Source organism: Ochotona princeps, chromosome 11 (genome assembly GCF_030435755.1).
Source record: "Ochotona princeps isolate mOchPri1 chromosome 11, mOchPri1.hap1, whole genome shotgun sequence".
NCBI lineage: Eukaryota > Metazoa > Chordata > Mammalia > Lagomorpha > Ochotonidae > Ochotona > Ochotona princeps.
The window spans coordinates 71,377,414-71,400,712 of NC_080842.1; the positions used below are offsets into that span (position 1 = coordinate 71,377,414).

The window sequence follows — 23,299 nt, forward strand, 5'->3', positions numbered from 1 at the left end:
CAAACAAACAGGGAAAAAAAAACCCACCACAAATGGAAGAATTCCCACAATTAGGCACAAGACATATTCAAAAAGTAAAAAAAAAAAAATCATAACTTGCTTAATCTCATTCAGAGAGTCAAAAATCAGCCCATAACATATGATCCAAGTAACAAACGATTCTTGAGAGTGCTTCCCTGGGCTGGGATGCATCCTGGGTCGCCAGCTTGTCAGGGCCAGTCTCCAAGTTTCAGTGTAAACGTGGTCATGGAAACCATCGACCAACAGAAAACACAAACCTGAGGCTCCACTTTGAGGCAAGAAGAGATAAGACAATCAAGTCATCCATCAATCCACCAACAAAGGCAGAGGACACTACAAAATCCAAACCCATCTTCCATCACTGGCAAGAGAATCAGATCCAACAAACTCAAAACAACACCCTGAGAACCTCTCCTGAAGCAACAAAAAAAGAAAGAAAGAAAGAAAGAAAGAAAGAAAACAAAAAGTCCTTGAATCCATTCCTGCAACCACAGAGAAAATACATTGAATAGGACAAATGTTTTAAAACACAGCTTTCTTAATCCCAACCAGACTGTCACATATACACCTCCAACATACAGACAAGAGACACAGCACTATTGACAAGGGTTCCCCTCTGATGGCATAGAAATACGGTTGCACCTTCTCCTGACCAACCAAAGAGGATGTATGTATGTAATCTCTGTGAGCATTCTTTACAAGCTTGTCAATCACACCCATGGCATAATGTACCAAATGGGTGGTAAGTATGAAGAGCAGTTGGCAAAGAAGGGCGTGGCGGGGTGGGGGGAGACCATTGTGGACGTTTGACACCCATAGGACTGTGAGCCAGCTGCCACAGGTTGTGTCAAGCTCCAGATGACAGGAAGCTCGCAGGCATGGGGGTGGTTGAGTTGGATCAACAGGAAGGTGACAGTATGTCCTCAGCCCTCACTCTTGCTTCACTTGCATAAGCCCATGTGGCTGTCCTGGTAACAGGGAGCATTCCTGGCTGCCCCTCTGTGACCTCAGGGCTCTGTGGCCATACCAGCTGTCTAATCAGCAGCTGCCTGGTCGTAAAGGTGCCACAAAGGTGGCAGTCTGCAGGCCATCTCTGGGCACCCAGGCGAGCCCCGGGACACAGCAAGTGGAGGGGCAGGTGCCCCTCACGGGGTACATGGTCATAGCTCCTCACCTGGCCCTTCTCCACCAGCAGCTTCTCCAGGTCCTCGATCTTGGCCTGACACCGCAGTAGATCAGCCTGCAGCTGCTCCCGAGTCTGCAAGGCAACGGAGCAGAGGTGAGCAGGCTAGATGGAAGGACGGATGGAGACGTGGAGCAGATCAGACACCAGCAGGGACTACCCTTCGGGGACCAATGGCCGTTACCACCCACAGCCCTTCACAGGATGCCCACGACAGGGAGCTCCAGTTGCACAGGATGCAGGGGTGGGAACATCTGCAGAGATCCTAGGGCTGGCTTCCGTAGAGTTGACAACTGTCACCGTTCCAGACCTTTCTGGGCTCGGCCAGTAAGAACTGACAGGCCCAGTGTGGGAACGGGAGCCTGGGGGAAGGGACCCCCTTTCTCCCTGCAAGGGGGCAGTGGGTCGGGGACGGGGGACAGAAGGCAGGCACAGTCACGGGCACAGGCCCAGCTCCTAGGGCAGTGTCTGCTCCCTCCGCAATCCACAAGCCGAACACATTTCCACCGGTTTAGGCTCCTGCTCGGCCTTTGTCACCTACAGGAAAAGGTGCCCGCAGGACCCAGCCAGTAACACAGTGAGGGGGAGCCAAGGAGTGTGAGGTCAGGGGATGGCCTGCCAGGCCTGCCACACTCCCACACGGCCCTCAGCACCACCAACAGCCGCCTCTCCAAGGGGGTCCCCCCACAGACGGCCTCCCGGGGACCAGCTGCGCCCCAACTGTCTGCTACTCCAGCACCTCTGTCCAAGCTCCTAGAGTTTCTTTTTTGGGGTGTCAGTGTTATTTTCCAGAAGGTAGGGCTCATTCCTCACAGGGCCACCGTGGGAATCAAACAGGGGACAGGAGAAAACTCTGATAGCACCAGGGCCCCCTGCAGGCTCCTGCAGGCCCGGGCCTGTAAGGGCTTCCTGAGTGTGGGGGAATGGCCAGTGGGTGGAAGCTTCTGCAGGGCAGAGAGCTCAGGCCAGCACGAGGGGTGACGGCCAACAGGTTCCTCAGTGTCTTGTGTGTAGGGCAGAGGGGGGAGCTGCTTTTTCCTCAATGCTCCACAGCTCCTCACATCCGGAACATGCGGGAATGTTGTGACGAAGGAGAACTCAAAGCGCCGTCCAGATTGTGGCCACCATGGAGACTTCATTACAAGTTCCCCAACACCTCCCAAGTCCCCTCTAGATACCCCAGGCAGGGCCCCTGCCAGAATCACACCCCAGCTACGGAGGGGCACGCCCAGCCCAGCCCAGCGGGGACGTGGCACTTACCCGGGCCTCCCTCTCAGCATCCAGCGTGCCGCCCACCTGCTCCTGCAGCAGGGCATAGGCTCGCTGCAGGGCCTGGTACTCCCTGGTGAGCTGGCAGAACCTCAGGTCAGCCTCCTCTCTGGTTGTGGTCTTAACAGAAGGCAGAAGGAGACAATGTCAGACAGGTGTCTCCATGTACCCAGGTGGACATGGGCCAACCGAGCACCTGTGCCCCAGCGCCTCCGCTGGCCAGAGCAGGACACAAGCCCCTATCAGGACAGGGGAGCCAAGTCCATCCCATTCTGGGGTCCAGGACCTCCAGGACTCCGTTATTCAGGGAACAGGGGAAGAGGAGGAGGGGGCCGCCCTCACTGCAGGGCTTCTCGCTCTGGGATTTTCCCACGTGGGAATCAAAGGGACGAGCAGTTCAGGGCAGAGGCCGTGGCAGGGAGCAGTGGGTGGGTACCACATGGCCCAGTGCAGGGCTGCTGAGGCCCGTGCAAGGCCGCGGCCACTGCATTCGAGGGCGGAGGTAGAGCAGGGGCCCCTTCCTCCTGGTACCGGGGGGGAGGGGCACATCTAAGAGACAGGGTATGTGCCCCTAAAGCTTTGGCAAACAACCAGGATGGCTCTCTGGGTCTCAGGTGGCAGGGACCACAGCCACATGGATCCACGGGAGAAAACCAGCTTGGAAGTCACTCTAAGAGGGGACACCGTGGTGAAGGCCACAGGGCCCAGGGAAGAGCCTGGAGTGGGTGGAGTGCCGGTGGGTGGAGCCAGGGAGGGAGGCTCCGCCCCCAGCTGCCCGTGAAGACCCACAGGAGCCCCATGAGGAGCAGCAATGCTCCCACTCCCGTCCCAGCCAGGGACCTCACCACACAGGCCCACTACCCTGTATGTCTACACTCAGCCTTCCTGTCCAGGCGGCCAGGGCTCAGAAAACCACCGCCAGCAGAATGGCTGCTGGGAGGAGAGGTCACGATGCGCGGTGGGAAATGCGGCTGGGCCTGATCTAGGACTGGCAGGGAGGAGGAAGCAGGGAACCTGTGCTGAATCAGTCTGAGGTTTGGGATTCGACCAGGTACGTGACTCCTGCCCCAGAGAGGCGCGGGGCCCTACAGGGGCCGCCTGAGAAGATGCCAAGGGGGCAGGGTAGGAGCCCAGAAAGTCGGCAGGTGCACACTGGAGAACGCAGGGCGCTCAGCAGCATGACTGTGCCCCGGGCATGTCCAGATACAGGCAAGGGTCAACAGCTGACCTTGGGCAACAGGACTTCAGGCTCCCACATCTTCTCGATGCTTCTCTGGATTGCCCCGGTCAATGGACACCCCCTCCCCCAGGGCCGCGAGCGTGGATGACGCTCACAGGTAGGGCCGGGTGGTCTGGGGCCCCCACCTCAAGGTGAGGAGCGACGCGTGTGAGTCCCAAAGGTGGACTCGCCCGCCCCTTGACACCACCTGGGGAGGCCCAAATAGGTGCTGGCTTACGTCGTCCAGGTCTTCCTCAGGCGTGGCTGGGGTCCTGTCTGTCCTGTCTGTGTTATAGGAGGTCTCTGACAATGTTTCTGAGTCCACGGACTCCTCGTCAAATCCAAAAAATGTCTCCACAACATGCTTCTGCAAGAGGCAATGGCCATAGCGTCAAGGACAACCCAGGGAGCGCTGCACCCCGGGCCCCTCGCTGTCATCGCTACCCGGATGCAGTCAGGCTACGACTGCTGCCTGTGACACCGCCACGCTTGGTAAGACAGCACATGGAGAGGAGGGGCAGGAGTGGGGGGCACAGGCAGAGGAAGCCGGCCCAGGCTCGAACCCACTGCTTTGCCCATGAGCACCATGGGGGCCTCCCTGCAGACAGCCCTGCAGGCAGCACAACTATTGTCCTAGGAAGACAATACCCAGCCCCAGAGAGAAGAGTCTGGAAGGATATAGAACTCTGCTCATTCAGTCACTCATGCACACATTTATTCATTCAGCAAACACTGGCCAAGCGCCCGCAAGGGGCCGAGTGCAGGGCTGGACAGAGGCTAGCGGCAGGATCAGAAGCAGCGAGGGCCCAGCCGCTGGAGGCTCGGGGCCACCTGGTGCCAACGGACAGCCACAGTCAGACCACCACCTCTGTTTTACGAACAAAGATTTCCTTGCTTCTGCAATCAGGGGACACTTTTTCTCACCCCAGAGAAAGCGTCCTGGAATTGCAGGGCCCAGCCTCTGGCTCACAGGCTTTTCCAGCCAGTAATCCTTTCCTCGTCAGCTCATGGCGGGGTCAGGGGAGACAGGGAATGACCCCACATGCCCCACTGTGTAATCTGGTGTGTCTGCCAGTGTGAGAAAAATGAAGTATGTCACATTTAGCAATGGGATCAGAGAAGGTTCAGCCAAGGGGACGGCAGGGAAGATGGGGATGCACCCACCACCCAGGATGTCCCCAACTGCGTCCACTCTAAGGCCATTCCTGTTGTTCAGCACGGGGCAGGTGTCTCTCCCAACCCTGATTTGTATACCAGCAGGGTCCCCAACAGCTCTGCACAGCAGCTCTGTCCCCCTCAAACCTGCTGTGCACGGCAGCAGCACCCGAAACCCAGAACAGTCCTGCTTCCAACATATACACCCCGACTCACTGCTCCACCCTGCCCCCTGCTGGCCAGAGTGTTAGAAAGCAAGAGCTGGATGGGGCTGGTCCTGCCTACTGATCACACCAGCATCAACATCCTGCCACCGGTATCCGTGCAAACTCCCATGGTACCAAACAGGCGCCTGCACCTGTCACATGCCTGCCACAGCTCTCCCTCGCTTTCCTTCAGTCTTCACGCACATACAACTGCATGGCAGAGGCCTCGCTGACCACCACGGCAAAGTCCCTGCACCACCCTACCCCCGCTCTGTCCGGACCCCATTCTCCTGTCAGCACTGCACACCTCCAGGGACAAGACACACCTCTGCCCGTGTCACCCCCAGAACAGAATCTCCACGGAAGCAGGAAGTGGTCCTTTCGCTCCCCGCAGTGCTCCAACCGCCGCCCCATACACCTACCTAAGACACATTGGTTGTCAAATGAGACGTCACAGACCTGCTTCTCTCAGGGAGCTCAGGTCTGAGCCGGTGTGCTCAGCCACAGACAGCTCCAGACTGGCACATAACACCCTTCCCCCTGCACACAGGCTGCACTGTTCCCCAGTGAGCAGTGACAGAGGTGGAGGGGCGGCCTGAGCAGGCTGCCCAGACCTCAGCTGGAGCTGGCATCACTCTCCCAGCCAGGATCAAAGACAGCCCTGTCCTCCAATCTGCCCTCCAGGTGAGCAGACCTGGGTTCATGCACTCTCCCACAGTCCCCAGGGAGCAGTGGCCAGGACACTTGAGGGCAACAGTGACAGCTGCAGGTGTGGTAAGGACAGTTTGACAGTTCGCCTGCACACATGCCACCTCTCCCAGCGCCAGTCCCCATGTTCCTCAGGGGCTTCAGGGCCCAGTTTGTTTCCAGTAAACATAGTTAATTGCCAAGGCCTCAGGGGACGAGCCCGGACTGTTGCTATGGCAGCGACACCTGCTGATGCGGCCCCAGGAGATGACATCAGGTCACACACACACACACACACACACTGACCACCCGCCATGGGCTCACAATGTTGAGTCACCCAGGACAAAGCTCACGGGGCGCCAGGCAGGGACTCGACCAGGTGCTAACAGACAGCGTGTCAGGCAGAGCTGGCTTTGTCAACCAGCCAGCCAGGGGTGTGTGGAGTGCGGAGGTCCCCAGTGGAACAGGAAGCAGCGTGGAGGGCAGCCTGACAGAGGCTGTGGACCCTCGGCCGGACATGGCACACCCGACATGCCCAGGAGCACAGGGCTGCCTGAGGACCCAATGCTTTCACATCACACAGGCACACTGCATCGCTCCTGGGGGGTTTGGTGGTTAGTGGGATTCTGTTCTATGAGAAGCCCAAACGTTACCCACATGCTTCTACCTTTATTAACATACAAGGAAAATCACTCCCTTACAACGTCTATAGTGAGACTCAGTGGCTGTCTCGAAGGCGGTGCAAGCTGTCTCCCCCTACCCTTCCCAGACACACAGAAGTGTCGTCCAGCAGCCACCCAGAAAACCCCGTCCCTCACCCGCGTGACGCGAACTGCACTTCAAACAAGGCCCAGCAACAGAACTGCCGTGCCTGCAACATCTCAATTACTCTGAAAATCCAGGGACACCTCTGACGGACACAGTTCAGCAGCTGACCTCTCCACCGTCTGCCCACTCCAAGGCGCACCCCAGAACAAGCTGCCTTCTGACAACTGCTCTCCCCACAGCCTAATCCAGCCCTACAGCTGCTTACCTTCGTGCCTGTACGTCATCTCCTGACAGCCAGAGAAGTAGAGGCACACCAGGGCACAGAGGCAGAGGAAGAAAGAGAAGTAGAGTACAAAGAGGATGTACTCCATGGCGGCCTGTGTGTGCCGGCTTTGCCCAAAGGCGCGCCTGATGGTGGCCTGCAAGTGCCGGCTTCACCCAAAGCCGCCGCGCCTGATGGTGGCCCACGAGTGCCGGCTTCGCCCAAAGCTGCGCCCTCGGCAGCCCTGCCGCACCTGGCTGCGCTTCTACTGCAAAGTCTTCCCTCCCTCCCTACTTCTGAAAGCTGCCTGCTTCCCTTCCCACAGCACACCGTGCTCCCCAAGGCCACCACAGGCACGAGCCACCTGCTACAGCAGCCTGAGGACAGTGCTCTGCAACCAGGACTGTGGACAGCTCCAGGAGCAGGGCTGGATGTGTGCGTCACAGGCTAGGGGTCAGGGGACAGCTTCCCAGCCAGTGTATCCGCTGGGGACTTTACTCCCAGGACACATCCTTGCTGAGCTGAGAGCCAGCTGTGCGCAGCGCCAGGTGCTGAGGACAGCACTAGCCACGGTGCGCTCCTTTGGGGCTGCAGCTCAGATCCGAGATGGATCTCCCTCGACCCTTACCCCCGACTTGAGCCTGGACGGGGTGAGCCCCACGTGTGGCCTGGACTGGGTAAGCTCGGTGCTTCCATTGCCAGCACTGGCCTCGTCATCACCAGTTACCCAGCTGAAAAGCCATGGCGTTTGAACAGGATCCGTCCGGAGAGGGTGTGTGTGGGAATTCTACTTCCTAACAGAACTTCACCAAGCATCCTCTCGAAAGCAAAAGCTCGGGGCCCCTGACCGTAGCACAGCAGCTCAGACTGCCACCTGTGGCGCTGGCATCCCATATAGTCGTTGGTTCAAGTTCCGGATGCTGTACTTCTGACCCTGCTCCCTCCTCATGGGCTGGGGAAAGCAGCCGAGGAAGGGCCCCTGCACCCACATGGGAGACCTCAAGGAAGCTCCTGGCTCCTGGCTTCAGCCTGGCCTAATCCTATTTGTTCTGGCCCACTGGGGAGTGAAAAGCATATGGAAGATATCTGTAACTCTATTTCTGAAATCTTTTTTAAAAAGGGAAATTTCAAAAGAAAAGTGAAAGCCTCCATGTGGAAAAAGTGAGCATCAGAGAGTAAGCTGGGTGCACCTCCAGCCCCTGAAGTGGCATCTAAAGGCAACGGGCACGTGGGTGTCAGCACGTTGAGCCCTGCCAGGGAAGCCTGCACGTCCCTGGCCTGGTCCTCCTCCCAAACCTGCGCTGGCAGCCTGGGCACCTGGCCCCGGCCACTCACGTGGGACTGCTGCCGGGGGTCCTGGGCTCCGGCCTCCAGGCTGGCCCGGGACTGCCCATTAGGACACAGGGAATGGGAGATTTCTCTCAGCCTCTCCTCTGTCACTCTGGCCTTTCAAATTAAATAGGCAGTTTTGTTTGTTTGTTTTAAACAGACACTTTTCATAAAAGAAGAGAGAGCTGCCTCTGGGCCACTCTCTCCTTCCAGGGCCTCCCTCCCCACAGTGTGGCACCCCACACTTGTCAGTTCAGTGCTCACTGGCCCCTGAAGTCACGCCTCCCTGCAAGCTGCCAGGGCTGGATGGGTCCATGTCCAGCTGCTGAAGACCAGCCTTGGCACTTCTGCCAGAACCACCTAGAAGGGGGAGAGCAAGCCTGAAGCCTCCAGGGCCCTGAGGGGCTGGCCCAGGGCACACGGCACTGAGACAGAAAGACATGGGTTCCTGGCGACCATGCTCAGCACCTGGATCCAGCTGTGCCTGAAGCCTGTGAGTCACATGGATGCCTTTCTTGGACGTGAATTTTTCGTATAAAAACAGAAAACATCCTGGCTAATGGGGACAGGACTAGGCCTAGCAAGTGAGTCCATTCTGAGGCAAGTCTGCTCCTCCAGAGGACCATGTCACCACCTGGCAGGCACCCCAAGAGCAGCCGCCTAGGCCTTGGGGTGCCTCAGCTCTGCAGAAACCGTGAGCTGCGTCCGGCAGGGTCAGCTCTCACCTCTGCTCACAGGCTGGGCCCATCACTGATGGCCTGCCATGCCCATAGCAGACAGCCCTCATCAAGGACTACAGGGCCAGGGGACAGGACAGCTTGAGAACCACGTCTCCTCAGCTCTCCCCACCTGCACACACCCACACCCACACACACACACACACACACATACAACAGAGCCTGAGCCATTGTGGGCAGCCTCAGGCCCGAGCCAGCTTGGACAAGGCAGGTGTCTGACGGCCATAGGTTCTGGCCTGGACTTGACCCGGGAACCAGACTGAGCAGCCAGGCATCAGCCATCAGAGCAGGGCTCCTGAACATACAGTGCAGGCCCAGCCTGTCTGCCTTGGCCTTACCACTCACTCGTTCGACCAGAGTCTCTGAGCACTCCCTAGGGAGACGGATGTCAGCATGGACAGCCACAAGCTGCAGCGCCCTACACCAGGGCCCACCTGACTGGGAGAGGCTAAGGCCCATAGGACAAAGGGGCAGTTTGAGTTCTCCTATGGGACCAGAGGCCGCAGGCAGAGGTGGTATGAGGCACTCACCTTGCAAAGATACAGAGGTGAGCAGCATGGTGAGGCCCAGGTCTCGGGCCTGGCGGGCTGGACCCGAGCCACAGACCTGGGGGCCTCATCTAGGGAGCCCTGTGAAATGGGGTCTAGCAATGGGACAAGCTCCACACCCTTTAGATACAGTCTTTCCAATATCCCATCAACAGTGGAAGGTGTCCAATTGCCCCTGCAACTCTCCCACAGACCAGTAGGTCGTGCGTGTTCACTGCACAGTTTCCACTGCTGGGAAGCTGACCACGGGGACAGCCTGAACCGTGAACACAACTTTCTGCCAAAGGGAGTGACAGTTACAGATGGAGAGCACCCAGTGGCAGGGGAAGGGCTAAATAAGCCCAGTAGAAGCGCTTACTGAAATGCCCAGCAGCCATCATCAAACACAAGTGGTCCAGCGAGAGCTGCCTCCATCAGCGGAAACACATTTACTGCAGCGCCATCCATCACAGCCACAGACAGGATGCAGACATGCCCAGCAGCGGCAAAACAGCCAACAGATTTATGGCGTGTCTCTCTGGCAGATCATGCAGCCGTAAAAATTCCTATTTATGATGACAGCGCATATAGGGTTGAATGCATATAGCACCGTGTTTTAAAAAAAAACAGCATGGAAACGTACGATGTGCGGGGCAAGTGGTGTGACGCATTACGGTGCCATTGGCCGCGATGAAGTAAGTCCCATTCTTGGGTGTGGACAGGGTGTTATGGGGTGCAGCCAGTGATAGCCAGCACCCATTGACAGTGGGCAAATGAAATTTGGCTGTGTCCCCCAACCTCTGTCCTGAAGGTGGGTCCTAACAGCAATGGGATGGTAATTGCATCCTCAACCACTTCCCCCACATCCTAAATGAGCCAGAATATTGGAAGTCCAATTAGTCTAGGTGTTTTAGCTACAAGCCCAGTTTCCTGTTCCTGCCCAGCCTAACGAGCACTAATCAACTCTTTAGCCCACAATACTTAGGTATTCGCTCCTGCCCACCTGTGACTCACCTATCAACTGAGAGGGGACGGTATTGCATTGTCGTGTAACCACGCCCCTCACAAGCCCCTTTAAAAGCCCCATGAAGCAGGGGCTCTCGCTCTTTCTAGACGGGTGCTTCCATTACTCTGGCACCCTGACTCTTGGCTGACCCAGGACAGGTAATCCCCTGAGCATGGTCCCTGTTTTCTGCTTAAATAAGGCAATGGTTATAATGATGTTGTTTCTGGTTTGTGTACTCTCGGGAGTTCCAGGAGAGGTGAGGCCTAGCAGTAGCGGAATGTGGGCAGAGAAGCCAGGGAAAGGTGAATGTCTGCAGCTTTGTGAGTGTGTCCAGGTTATTTGTGAGTGTGTCCCGGTTCTTTGTGAGTGTGTCCAGGTTCTTTGTGAGTGTGTCCAGGTTATCTGTTGCATGTCTCTTAGAATAACTTATATTGCTGGGGAAGCTGACACATAGGTCTTCAGCTTAATGGATGGACTTAAGGATGATGACCATTTGTTTGTTTTAGGATTATGAGTGGTTGGATTATGATTAGGTGGATTGCTGTATGGACTTGTGATTTGCTACTGTGCTCTATTATCACCAAGCTTGGTTAATAAAGATTCCTTAATAAGCCTTAGACATGTCTGGTATGATCTTGCTCACACCCTGCAACAAGGGCTGTATGGTCTCTACACCAAAAACACACGTACAGAGGCCAACCTAACAGGTTAAGCCACTGCCTGCGATTGAACATCCCATTTGGGTGCCGATTTGAGTCCCGGCCACTCCACCTCTGATCCAGTTCCCTGCTAATACTGCTGGGAAGATACTGAACATGGCCAACATGTGTCAGAGGGAGAAGGCATGACCGTGCTGACAGTTGGGTCTCTGACCTCTCCAACTTCTACGGCCGCCTGCTGGCAGTACTGTTAAGGCAGTCCTGGGCACTCAGCTTCTCCCGAACAACTGGGGTGTCTGGCCCTCCTGGCTGGCCTGCACAGCACGCAAGGCCCAGCTTGCCACAGTTCCCACCACCCCCTTTGTGCCACGCATGGGCCCTGGGCCATCCACCATCACATTTCCTCCAGAAAGGAAAGCCTTCTCTGTAGCCCAACTCTGCGCTCAGATAAACCATGTGTAAGTGTGCCCACTCCAATTTGTTCTTTTATACTCTAGCTTGGTCCCAAGACACTCAGACTACCCTGCCAGTAAGGAGGCACAGTGTATTCCCACTGCCCCCTCCGACCCCAGAACACAGTTCTGCCTCACTGTAGACCTGCAAAGCCCCTTTCTGCACAGGATTTAGCTGCCATCAACCAAGCCCCGGGACCCCAAAATCTCCTCCCCTCAAATCTAAGTGTTCATTTTTTTTTTTAATCTTGGAAGCATACACCCTGGGGCTTAAAACCAGACCCTCCTCCACCCACAAGCTGCGTAACTGGGTCACAGCACGTGACTGTGGTTAATGCCTCCTTGAGAAACGGCGCATTACCAAACTGGGGAGGAGAACCGGGCCTCCCACACACGGCTCGTGCCCAGGGCTCCCATTGCCCGGAGGAGCAGTGATGGGCAGCCGGGTGGCCACACTCCCCAGCCGGCTCACCTTGGGCGGCTTCAGGCTTTTCCCACGATGCCTCTTGGAACGCAACAGCCGTTCTCTCTCCTGCAACGAAGCACAGCCATGGGCAACCTTGGGCAGTTCCAGCTGCCATGTCCACCTGTCAGCACCAGCGTGAAAGGGTCCGCACCCTCCACGCCCCTCCCCCCGACGCACCTTCTGGCAGCTGAGCATTCAAAGAGCTACGCCCTTTCCACATCCCCCCTAGGACTTGGCTCTTTGCCTCCCCAAGGCCACCCAGGTCTGCAAGTCCCAGAAGCTGCCAGTCTGTCCTCTTGGGTGGGAGGTCGCCCACAGCACAGAGCCCCTCTCTGCGGCACTGGCAGGCTCCAGCTGCGACATGGCTGGACCTCCCCGACACTCATTCCCTTCCTGCCCCACAGCACCGCTCTGAGAGACAGAGATGCCAGACACCTGGTGGCTGCGGTCAGGACACACGCCCCCTGCAGGTGAGTGGTAGATCAACAGCATCTGGCACAGCAAGCCCCCTCCTTCCTGGACCAGGCAACGGGACACACCCAGTACCCAGCTGCAGCCCTGTGGCCGACCTTGACCCGATCCTGACCCACGCTGCGGCGTGCCCCGGGCGTCACTGGGTGTGGCAGTCCAAAACTGACGTTACCATCCTTTTCCTGACTGTGGCTTTATCACCCTAAGCTGCACTGAGTGTAACGAAGCAAAGATGGATGGGGGGAGGGGGGGAAAGTTAGAGAAACAGAAAGGCAGACTGAATGTGATCCAAGTCTTTTGTACGGGCTTTTCTGCGCTTCCAGGACCCAGCGCCAGAAGCCTCCCACAAGCTCTTGGGCACGCAGAAGACACCCTGCCTCTATGCACCAACACACTTGCAGCTCTCATCCCGGGAGCCACAGGGACCGGGAACCACACCGCCTCCACAAAGGCCTCTCTGGACAGACCACGTCCCCTGAATCTGTCTATCCACTGCACCCGGGAGACCAGGCCTGCAAACATGGTCGCCATGGAAACTGTCACCTGCCTCCAGGGATGCCTTCCAAAGGCATCCCAGACTGTCTGGTGGCAGAATAAAGCAGGAGTGCGCTCTCCAGGAGGGGAGCCAGCTGGGGAGGGACGAAGGCAGATGCCACCCCCTGCTCTGCCGCCCCCCTGTGCCGGGTTCTGTCCCTACCCTGCAGGGAGGCCGTACCAGGGAGAGGTCGTCGATGACGTGCTGCTGCTCCAGCACCTGCATCCTCAGGAACTCGATCTCCTGCTCGTCCCGCGTCAGGCTCAGGTCGTTGAGGGATGTGTGCCTCTTCAGAGACGCCTGCGCTGACAGCTTCTCTTTCTGCAGGAGGCAACAGAGCGAGTTGCGGGTCACCCTCCCACAGCCCCCTGTGCACCGAGGCCAAGGGCTCCCTACAGCCTGGCCTTCGAGGGCCAGGGCCAACACAGAGGTGGGAGTAGGGAGATGCGGGCGGCTGCCACCAGGCTCCTGAGGAGGTGATGGTGGCTCACAGTGCCCTCTGCCCTGTGGGAGAGGGTCAGAGAGAATCCCAGGGAGTTGGCAGGGAGGAGGTGGAGCCAGGGAGGCAAGAACCCGCCGACAGGACAGACGGGGACCGGGAGGGGGGGGGCCTCACTCCCCCAGCATCCGGGCTTGTCAGCTATAAGATGGGGTGAGGGGAGTAACTCTTCCGGCAGTGAACTTGACAGACTGAACTACAAGACTCCCACTGTAACTGAAGGGGAAAAAAAAATTCCCGCACGGGCTGGAGTGGCACTGAGACACACCCCCCCCGCATTCTAGTCTGCAGTGGGGAGCAGAAAGGAGGCGGCAGTGGGGGTGCCCTGCCTTGCCCCGGTGGCCTCCTGGGACGCCCGCACACCACGGCAGTAGGGGTGCCCTGCCTTGCCCCGGCGGCCTCCTGGGACGCCCGCACACCACCGGCGTCAGCACGCACCACCTCCACGTTCTCCCGCGTGAGCGCCTTGATCTTCTCCTCCATGCGCTGGATGCTCTGCAGCAGGTCCTCGTTCTTCTTGTTCATGCGCTTGTTCTTCTCCACTAGCGGCTTCAGCTGCACCTCCGTCTCCCGTGAGCGCTTCAGCTGGCGTGGGCGTGGGGGAACATGCAGGGTGGGGGCTCAGGGGGGCTCCTAGGAACCCGACTTCCCCATCAGGATGCTCCCTGGACCGTGCAACCCCCTGAAAGAGCCTGCGGTGGAGGGGACGTCCCAGATGAAGGAGATAGGGAGGAGATAGCCTGGCGGGTGGTCCACACGTGGCCCTGCTGAGCGCACCAACCCTGGTCCTTGGAGGCCGTGTGCAGACCAACTGTGGCACGCCCACCACACAACAGAGTGCAGTGCAGCGTAAAAAAGCAGGCAGATCAGGAGCCATCATGGCAGCTTAGCAAGTAAAGCCATGCTACAACGATAACCTGCCGTGTGGGCACCAGTTCACATCCAGGCTGCTCCTTTTTCCAACTCAGCTCCCTGCTAACGCACCTGGGAAAGCAGCAGAAGATGGCCCCTGCCACCCACATGGGAGACCTGGACAAAGCTCTTGGCTCCTGGCTTCGGCTTGGCTCAGCTCTCTGGCCCTTACAGCTCTCTGGCCAGTAAGCCAGCAGATAAAAAAATCTTTCTGTGTAACTCTTTCAAGTAAATAATTGAACAAATCGTCAAAAGTAAAATGGCAGACAGGTCTTCCGGTGTGGTGAGGAAAGGACTGCTGTCTCAGAATACCACGTGAACGGTACATGGCAGGCGGGTGACGTCCCGCTTGGCAAGCACAAAACAACCCTCAAGCTGGGTGTCGTCAGCATGTCTACAAAGCACTGAAGACACAGAAGATCTGCCCAAGCCAACAAGAGCTCTGACTCCAAGGGCCGAGAGCCAGCACCACGGTGCACTGGGCCATGCCGGCATGCCCTGCCCACACGCACGGGTGTGAGTCCTGGCTGCTCCATGTGTGACCCAGCTTATTCGCTAATGCGCCTGGCAGAAGTACTTGGGCACCTGCACCACCTGGGAGACCAGGATGAAGCTCCTGGCTTGGGCCCGGCTGTTGCAGCCATCTGAGGAATAAACCAGCAGGTAGATCTCTCACGCTCTCTCTCTTCTCTGTTGCTCCCTGCCTCTCTCTGCAACTCTGTCACTTTTTCAAATAAACAAATAAATTTAAAAAACAAAGAAACAAACAAAAAAGATGAAGGTGGGCTGGAGGAATGACTCCCACCCCCAGTGCCCAGGGCGGCCTCCGCTGCTTTAGGCAGCCTGCTTTTCCACATCACCCAGGGAATGACTAGGCAGCTCGCCGAGTGTCTTTTTAGCTCACAAACGTTTAAGTAAAAAGTGGAGACACAGGGCCCGGCGGCGTGGCTAGCGGCTAAAAGTCCTCGCCTTGAAAGCCCCGGGATCCCATATGGGCGCCGGTTCTAGTCCCGGCAGCTCCACTTCCCATCCAGCTCCCTGCTTGTGGCCTGGGAAAGCAGTCGAGGACGGCCCAAGGCATTGGGACCCTGCACCCGCGTGGGAGACCCGGAAGAGGTTCCAGGTTCCCGGCTTCGGATCGGCACAGCACCGGCCCGTTGTGGCTCACTTGGGGAGTGAATCATCGGACGGAAGATCTTCCTCTCTGTCTCTCCTCCTCTGTGTATATCTGGCTGTAATAAAAAAAAAAAATGAATAAATCTTTAAAACAAAAAGTGGAGACACAATGTTAGTTGTGCACTCTGATTAGAGCCACAGAAAACACGCCTTTAAGAACACTGGAAGCCAATGAATTTTTGTTGACACTGTTGGAATTATCAACAGGTGACTGGCAAATAGGCAGACTGGACCATGGCCATTTGGGGAGTGATTCAGTGGGTGGAAATCCTCTCTCCTCACCTCTCTCTATGTCTGCCTCTTAAGTGAAATCAGTCAATAAAATTGTAATCATACCACCTAAAAATAATAGTGTTTTACTCTACAAATGATTTCATCTGTTAATTTCTCATGAATGAAATCCCAGAGCAGATGAATACGGTCCACATCGTGGATTCTGATGTCTGCCTAAAATGCACTACAGAAATGTCCCATAGCTGGTGCTTCAGTATGTAACAGCTGGGGGTTTGGACTTGAGCAGGCTACAAAGAGCATTGCAAGGACACCTTTCCCACACTTCTCACTTGGCTTCCTCGGAGCTGGCCAGGGATACATTCCTCCAGGTCCAGGAGCAGACCTCTCCATGGAGCACCTGTCACATTTTCAGTAACAGAGAAGCGAGAAGGCAAGGCAAGGAAGCCAGAGGCACGCACACCAGGTGTCTGTCTTGCTCTGGAACATTTCCCAGCTGCGGGGCCCCTTCCAGCCCCAGCCCCAGCCCCAGCCCCACGCAGCTGCTTCTCCGGGGCGGGGGCCTGGTTACCAGCTCATTCCTCTCGTCTGCCAGCAGGGTATTTCTGTCTTCTAGCTTCCGTATCACCGAATTCAGTTCAGCAATTTTTAGCTGAAATCGCCTCATATCTCGTTCATCCATATGTTGATCCTAAAAAAAGAGTTAAGACACAAAATCCTTTGAAGACGCTGAAGTGATGCAAAGCACTTATGGAGGCTTCTAGAAAACCCATGCAATAATACAAAAGGTAAGCTCTCTATTCAAACCTGGATAAACCCCTTGGCCAGGAGACACTGCTGAAGACACTGTCATCTCAAAGGTACCTGAGGTATCGAACCGCCGGGACCTTACCATCCAGCCCTGCCCAGCCCTGTATCCCTCCCACCCCACCTGCTGTTGCTTAAGGGCAGACACTCAGCGTGGAAGTGCCAGTGCCTGGCAAGCTGGCCAGCACACAGCTCCTGCAACAGCACCCCCCACAATGGTAAAAGAAGAAGTTAATAAATGAATGAATGATTCTTCAACCTCCTGTAGGCCTTGAGTAGCACTTGCTTTTGCCCCTGGCTAAGTTCCTCCCTGCCCACAGGCCTCTGGCTTGAAGGCACTCCCTGCCTGGTCCCAGAGCCCCCAGCATTGTCAAGCTCCGAGGCTACAGCAGGTGAAGGTACTCAGTGCGTCGCCTCTGCCTTCCCAGTGCCTGGCACCGGCTTGGCACACAGGGGGTGGCCAACTCCAGAAGGGAAGGAAGAGGGACTGATGGGGTGGAGGGAAGGCAGGGCCAGCAGACCAGTGGGACCGGGAGCAAGCTGAAGGGGTGCCCTCACCTGGCCGCCCATGAGTTCCGCCATGTCCCCGATGCCAGGTGGGAGTTCTCTCTTGGGGCTGCTATGATGCCGCTCGGCCTCTTTGACCTGGACCAGCTGCTCATCCAGGGCCTCCTTCTGCAGGAGCAGCCTCTGCGTCTGGCCCGTCTGCACACCGAGTTCCTTCTCCAGGGCCAAGATGACACGGTCCTTCCCTTTGATCTCGTCCATCTGGAGGAGAGAGAGAGGGAGCATGGGCAAGAGGGCACTCGTGGCCCGGGCAGGGGATGGCTCCTGCCCCTGGGGCTCGAGGCATGGGGAAGGTGCAACCAGAGCCTGGGTTGGGTGGGGCAGGAGTGGCCGGGCATACTGCCAGGGGAGGAGGCACTGTTCCCTGTGCACAGGGATAGGGCCGTGGGTTCAAGGATCTGCAGACGCCAGCTCAACCTGAGTCCCTTCCAACTCAGGAACAATTCAAGAAGACTGACCACCCAGTCTCCCAGTCCTGCCCTGCTTCCTCCGCAGCCAGCCTCATCTGCAGCGCCTCCAGGCCCCTACTCAATCACCACAGCCCCCTCCCATTCCCAAACAGCCCTGGCTGTGGCTGCCGGTGCTCTCCTGCCCTGCAGCAACTGGACAACAGTCTGTCCTCCCATCCCAACTAGTGCCCAGCGGCTGACTGTGCTCCGGGTGACAGCACACTGAGTCCGTGGTAAAGGAATGCTTCTTCTGTTTGCTGTGGCCACAGCACAGGTCAGCGTCCACAGAAAAATCCCTGCAGACATCATCAAGCTAAGGACTGTGAAATGAGCTCACCCTGGGTTAACCCAACGACAACCGGCTTTTACAGGAAGAGGAGAGGCCAGACAGATGAAGAGGAGGCTGTGGGAAGGCAGGAGTAGAGACTGGAGGGACGCAGCACGAGCCAGGGAAGGCGTGGAGACAGCAGAAGTTTGAGGAGGCTGCACGGCTGCTCCCCGGAGCCTCGGGGCAGGTTGGCAGGGCTGCCACTTCACTCAGGGCTCCTGGCCTCCACAACATCAAAGGAATAAACCCCTGGTTCCCAGGACCTGCTTCCACACGCTCCTCTCTGCACACCTCCAATCTGAGGTCCTAAGTCCCTGACCCTGAATCCAGGTGTTCTGCCATAGCAGAGAACATGGGCAAGCTACCCAGTTCTAGCGGCAGAAGTAAGCAGGCTCAGGCTGCCCAGTGACGGCGGGCAGGCTGGGCCAACTGCCTAAGCCACAATGCTATCCCTGTCAAGAGGGCACGTTAAGAAGATTCAGAGCCTTCCTGTCGGGTGCTGGGGGGCTGCAGATCCACCTGGGAAGAATACAGCTCAAAGCCAGTGCTGCAGGCTGCTGGCATTCCTGCCTGACTCATCCTGGAGAGCTCCTGGTGACCACAGCCTGCCTTACCTAGAAGGGAAACCACGAGAAGCTCACAGCACACAACTGACACTATGCTTCAGACACCTTCTTGGTGACACCTCACTGGGAGACACAGGGTGACCTCTGCCCTCCCCCTAGGAGACCCTCCTGGGCCCCCAGCAATGGGTGCCAGGGTGCACTTTCAGGCAGCTGCCCCTGATGGTGGTCCACCAGCATCGACCTGCCTTGGCCAAATCCCAGGGCCAAGTATGGCAACCTGTGCAAGGGCAGAACGTCTCCTGCTGTGAAGCATGTCGGAAATGCTGAAAGCATGGCTGCCAATGCAGACGCTGCTCAGACACAAGGGGAGCTGCTGCAGAGCGGGCTCACTCACTAAACGCTCAACCGGGCTTTAACACACTCAGCTGATGCCGAGCTGTCCGTGCGGGTGGGCCCTGGGAGACATGGGTGAGCAAAGTGATCCTGGACCCTGCTCTCACAGCTCCTGTGGCAGAAGGGCAGACAGCAGCCCTTCAAAGCAGCAAATGTCACAGACTTGAGAGCAGCCAGTGAAAGAAGAGGCCAGAGAAAGGCCAGAGCATCCCAGTGGCAGCTCAGGTGCACAAGCAGTGCTGGGCTCCACGCTGGGCCCCTCACCCTCCTGGCCACACCCCTGCTCCCATGCAAAGCCCAGCAGCAGAGCTCACCGCTGTATCACATCACTTCCCATAAAAGGCAGCACCACTGCCAGCACAAAGCTCAGCCTACAGGAAGGGCCATGTCCCCGCTGTCTGAGGGCTTGAGAACGGGGAACTTCTACACCAACCGCTCTGCCCAGAAATATTCCCAGCTTATGACAAGGGCATCCAGGGATGGGTGAGGAGGAGTGGGCGCTGCATCAGCCCGTGTAGGAACCATTCTAAAGCTGGAATTTTCTAGATTGCTATATTCCTCTGGCAACAGACTTGAGGTTCAAGCGATTAAAAGCTCCCCCCATGGTGAGTACGCCATGAGGAAATCCTGGGATGGGATTAAGGCCTCTAGCCCCGCCCTCAACTACCACCTGTGGCAGCAGGAAACTAGAGGGTTGGAGTTCGATCTTGGCGGCTCCAGTGACAGCAGCCCTCCTCAGTGGTGGCGACCTGCTTGCGGAGAGTACCCAGGCAGGCCAGGACGGACCCAATGCCCAGGACTAGGCCCATGGGCACCATCGCCACACAGTGAGCAAGTCCTAGGCTTTGGGCAGCCAGTGTGCCCTTGGGTGCCAGGCTCTGCCTGCTGGCCACCTGGTAGCGAGCTCCAGAGTGTTTAGGGTATGTAATTGCTGCCTAGGGATACCCAGGGATAAGGCTAGAGTTAGTGTAGGTGAGGGATGAATTCTGTGTGATTCCTAGCAATGGGGTCACTGAACTTGCTTGCAAGCATGGGGACTGAGATCTGAGGGTTTGGAGGGGAAAGTCCACAAGTTCTATTTAGGCCAGATTGATTCATCAACTCACATGGGAATCCTCAGATGGGCTGTTAGTGTAGAGCATCACTGACTGCCGTACACCAGTCCACATGAAAGCTATGGATGGGGCCTATCTGGCAGGGATAGGTACCACTACCTGACTGAATGGTGGAATAGGGGATGGGTCACACTAGGCAGAGTCAAGACACTAACCAGCACATGAGAGAACCAGGTCCGGGGGTAGATTCTGTGGGGGAAGTGTGGGCTCAACCCTGTGGAAATACAAGTCCCACTGGTTAGTTTGCGAGTTGGGGTAGTGATGGGCTGAGCTAGGTGTGACCATGGAACCTGCCATCACTTACAGGTAAAAGAACTGACAAGTCTGGGCAGGCCAAGGCAGCAGCACCCGAATGTGCATCCTAAAACAGGATGTGGGGTGGGCTGAGCTGAAACTGGAAGGGGGAGGACCAGGCAGGGCCAAGCAAACCTTAACTCACAAGGAAGAACAGAAATCAGGATGGAGCACAGTTCATGCCAAGCTAGCTTCTTACATCGACTGGTCTGCACGAGCCAGGGATACTAGGCCACAGCATCGAAGGCAAAGGCCAAGACAGGTGAGGGGCTATTCCAAGTTGGGTCAGAGCAACCACTGGCATGCGTGCAATCTATGGTTGGGAACAGGCCCGACTGGGGAGCTAAGACGACACCCTAACTGGGTTGGGGTTCCTATTGGTGAGTGTGGGGGCTGGAGTGGGGGCTGCATTCTGTTCTGGACATGGCTGCAGTCTCCCTTGGCATAAGTGTGGACTGGGACTGGACACACCAAGCCGCACTAAACTCCAGCGCCATCTGGTGCTCTGGAGGACCAGGGTAGATGTAGGATAGACTAGGCTGGGTCTCTGCCCCTACTGAGCCATGAGTGAGCCATGTTTGGGTATGGATGAGCCTTGGCTGGGTTGAAACATCCAACAGTAAGAACCAGAATGGGTTGAAGGCCAATAAAGAAAGGCCACTGTTCCTGCTAGGACAGGAGGTGGACTAAGTAGGGCTGGTTCATGGACCCACCGGTATGCAGGAGTTCTGGCATTGGGAAAGGTTCTGATGGAGGAGCCTGGGCAACTCCTTTGGCAGGTCACAGTCCCTGCAGGTGAGTGCAAGAACCAAAATAGGGAGCAGCCCAGACCAGGCCAAGGAAAGGTACCCACTGGCATACATTTGGCATAGGTTGTGGGCAGACCAAGCTGAACCAGTTCGCATCACCTGCTGGCGAATCCGAGCACCAGAACAGAGTGTGGGTTGGGCTAGGTATGGTCGCAACACATACCAGTGCACATTAAGGCTGGGATTGGATGCCTGCTGGGCTAGGCTGGGCTAGGCTATAACCCTTACCAGTATCAGCTGGAATTAGGGGTAGGCCAGGCCAGGCCAGGCTACAACACCCACTGGCAAATGCCAAGGTGAGGTGGGCCATTCCAGACTGGGCCACAGCGCCCAACCAGCACATGTGAGAACCAGGGAGGGAGGGGGCAAAGCCAGTGGGGGGAATGTGGAGGGCTCCCCTGCTGGACAGCCACTCCCACTGGAGAGCATGAGCTGGGATGGGGGCAGACCAGACCAGGCAGGGCTACAACACCTGTGGGCTTCGTGTGAGCTAGAGCAGGGAAAAGCCAGGCTAGGCTGATTGTTCCTACTGGTGTAAGCATAAATTAGTCGGTGAGGGTTGGTTGGGTTTCGCTGCAGCATCAGCTGGCAGAAGCTGGCACTGGGGGCTAATTCTGTCAAGTTAAACCCCAGAACCACCTGGAGAGTGCATAATCCGGGAGTTGGAGTGGTCTAGGAGGGAGATAGTGGGCACCTCCCTCTTGGGTTACCACTCCCACTGGAGAGCAAGAAAACCAAGATTGGGGCAGGGCTGGCTAGACAGAACAGCACCCGCCAGTATGTGTGTGGGCTGGAAAGCAGGGCTGGTTGGGTTGCACTAGGCTTCAATGCCCATTGACATGTACGAGAGCTAAACGGGATGTGGGACAGACTGAACAAGTCTGCGGTACATACTGGCAATCATGGGAACCAGGGTAGGGGGCAGGCCTGGTGGGGGTTATGGGGAGTCGCCCCATCTAGGCTGCAGTTCCCACTGGTTTGTGTGAGGACCCAGTATGAAGTGGGCAGGATTGGGTTGGACTGCAACACCTATTGGATCGTGTGGAAAACAGGGCTGGAAACAGAACTGACCCAGCAACTGCCACCACCAGCATATGCACAATCTGATTGGGGCGATGGACTGTGCCAGACCTCTTACTGGGAAGCACACACAACAATCAGGTGTGGGATCACCTCAGACGAAGTTTCTCTGGGGACCCCTCCAACTGAACTGCTGATCTCAGAACCCCAACCATGAAGAGACTATGTCAGCCAGTGGATTCTGAAGAGATTTCATCGTGCTTGGAGCAGCAAGATTGGCAGCAATTCACAACTGTTGAACTTTCAAAACTGCATGAGCAGGACCCTCGGAGCATGCCCACCTCGGGGACCTGGGATGGCTGGGAGGCTGGGTGGAGTTTTTCCGTATATCTCTTCCCTTACCCCAGATACAGAAAAAATAATAATATTACTGTGGAAACAATGGTCTTACCCACGTTCCTGTAGCCCTTGACCCTTTGCGCCTTAATCAACCATGTAAAGATTACAAAAATTTAAAAATTAAAAAAAAAACTGGCCACAGGGCCAGCATTGTGGCATATCATGTCAAGATACCAGTTGCAACACTGGCACTCCCAGTGTATACGGGTTAAAGTCCCGGCTGTTCCACTTTGATCCAGCTCCCTGCTAATGCAGGTGGGAAAGCAGTGGAGGACGGCCCAAGTGCTTGGGCTGCACCCTGGAGGCAGACCCAGAGGAAGCTGCTGGCTTCAGATCAGATCAGCTCCAGCCACTGCAGCCATTTGGAGAGTAAATCTACAGATGTAAGATCTTTCTCCCTGTCTCTGTAAACTGCCTTTCAAATAAATAACATCTTGTAAAAAAAATTAATATAAAAAGATGGGCCAGATTCACACAGCTTCCAGCACACACGTTCCTTCTGTTGACCTCACACATGGCTCCCAGGCTGGGCTCTCAGCACTCCTGCGCCCCCCATGAGCCCCCACTTCCCGGCCCTCAGGACTGGGATAAAATACAGACTCGCCCTGGAGCCTCCTCTGTCTTCAGCAGGTGCAGGATGCACCCCTCTCCTTCCTGCAGCTACCTCCCCTCCTCCAAAGTCAGCGTGCAGAGTAAGGGGTGGAACTAACACCACTCATGGTCCCAAGGTGGTCCCTGCTCACACGACCCACACAACCTGCCCTCCGGCAGTAATTGGCTTG

At 56.8% G+C, this 23,299-nt stretch overlaps 1 protein-coding gene across 2 annotated transcripts in view; it reads right to left on the reverse strand.

The window, feature by feature from the left end:
- The window catches only part of JAKMIP1 (janus kinase and microtubule interacting protein 1), a 104,031-nt gene that overhangs the window by 20,043 nt on the left and 60,689 nt on the right, over positions 1-23,299 (reverse strand). For both annotated transcript variants that reach the window (XM_058670306.1, XM_058670305.1), the window contains 8 exons: positions 17,136-17,345; positions 16,342-16,461; positions 13,890-14,036; positions 13,133-13,273; positions 11,953-12,012; positions 3,931-4,059; positions 2,465-2,593; positions 1,196-1,279 (listed from right to left, as the gene is read on the reverse strand). In XM_058670306.1, coding sequence (XP_058526289.1) covers positions 1,196-1,279; positions 2,465-2,593; positions 3,931-4,059; positions 11,953-12,012; positions 13,133-13,273; positions 13,890-14,036; positions 16,342-16,461; positions 17,136-17,345 — 1,020 coding nt within the window. The remainder of the gene's footprint in view (positions 1-1,195; positions 1,280-2,464; positions 2,594-3,930; positions 4,060-11,952; positions 12,013-13,132; positions 13,274-13,889; positions 14,037-16,341; positions 16,462-17,135; positions 17,346-23,299) is intronic.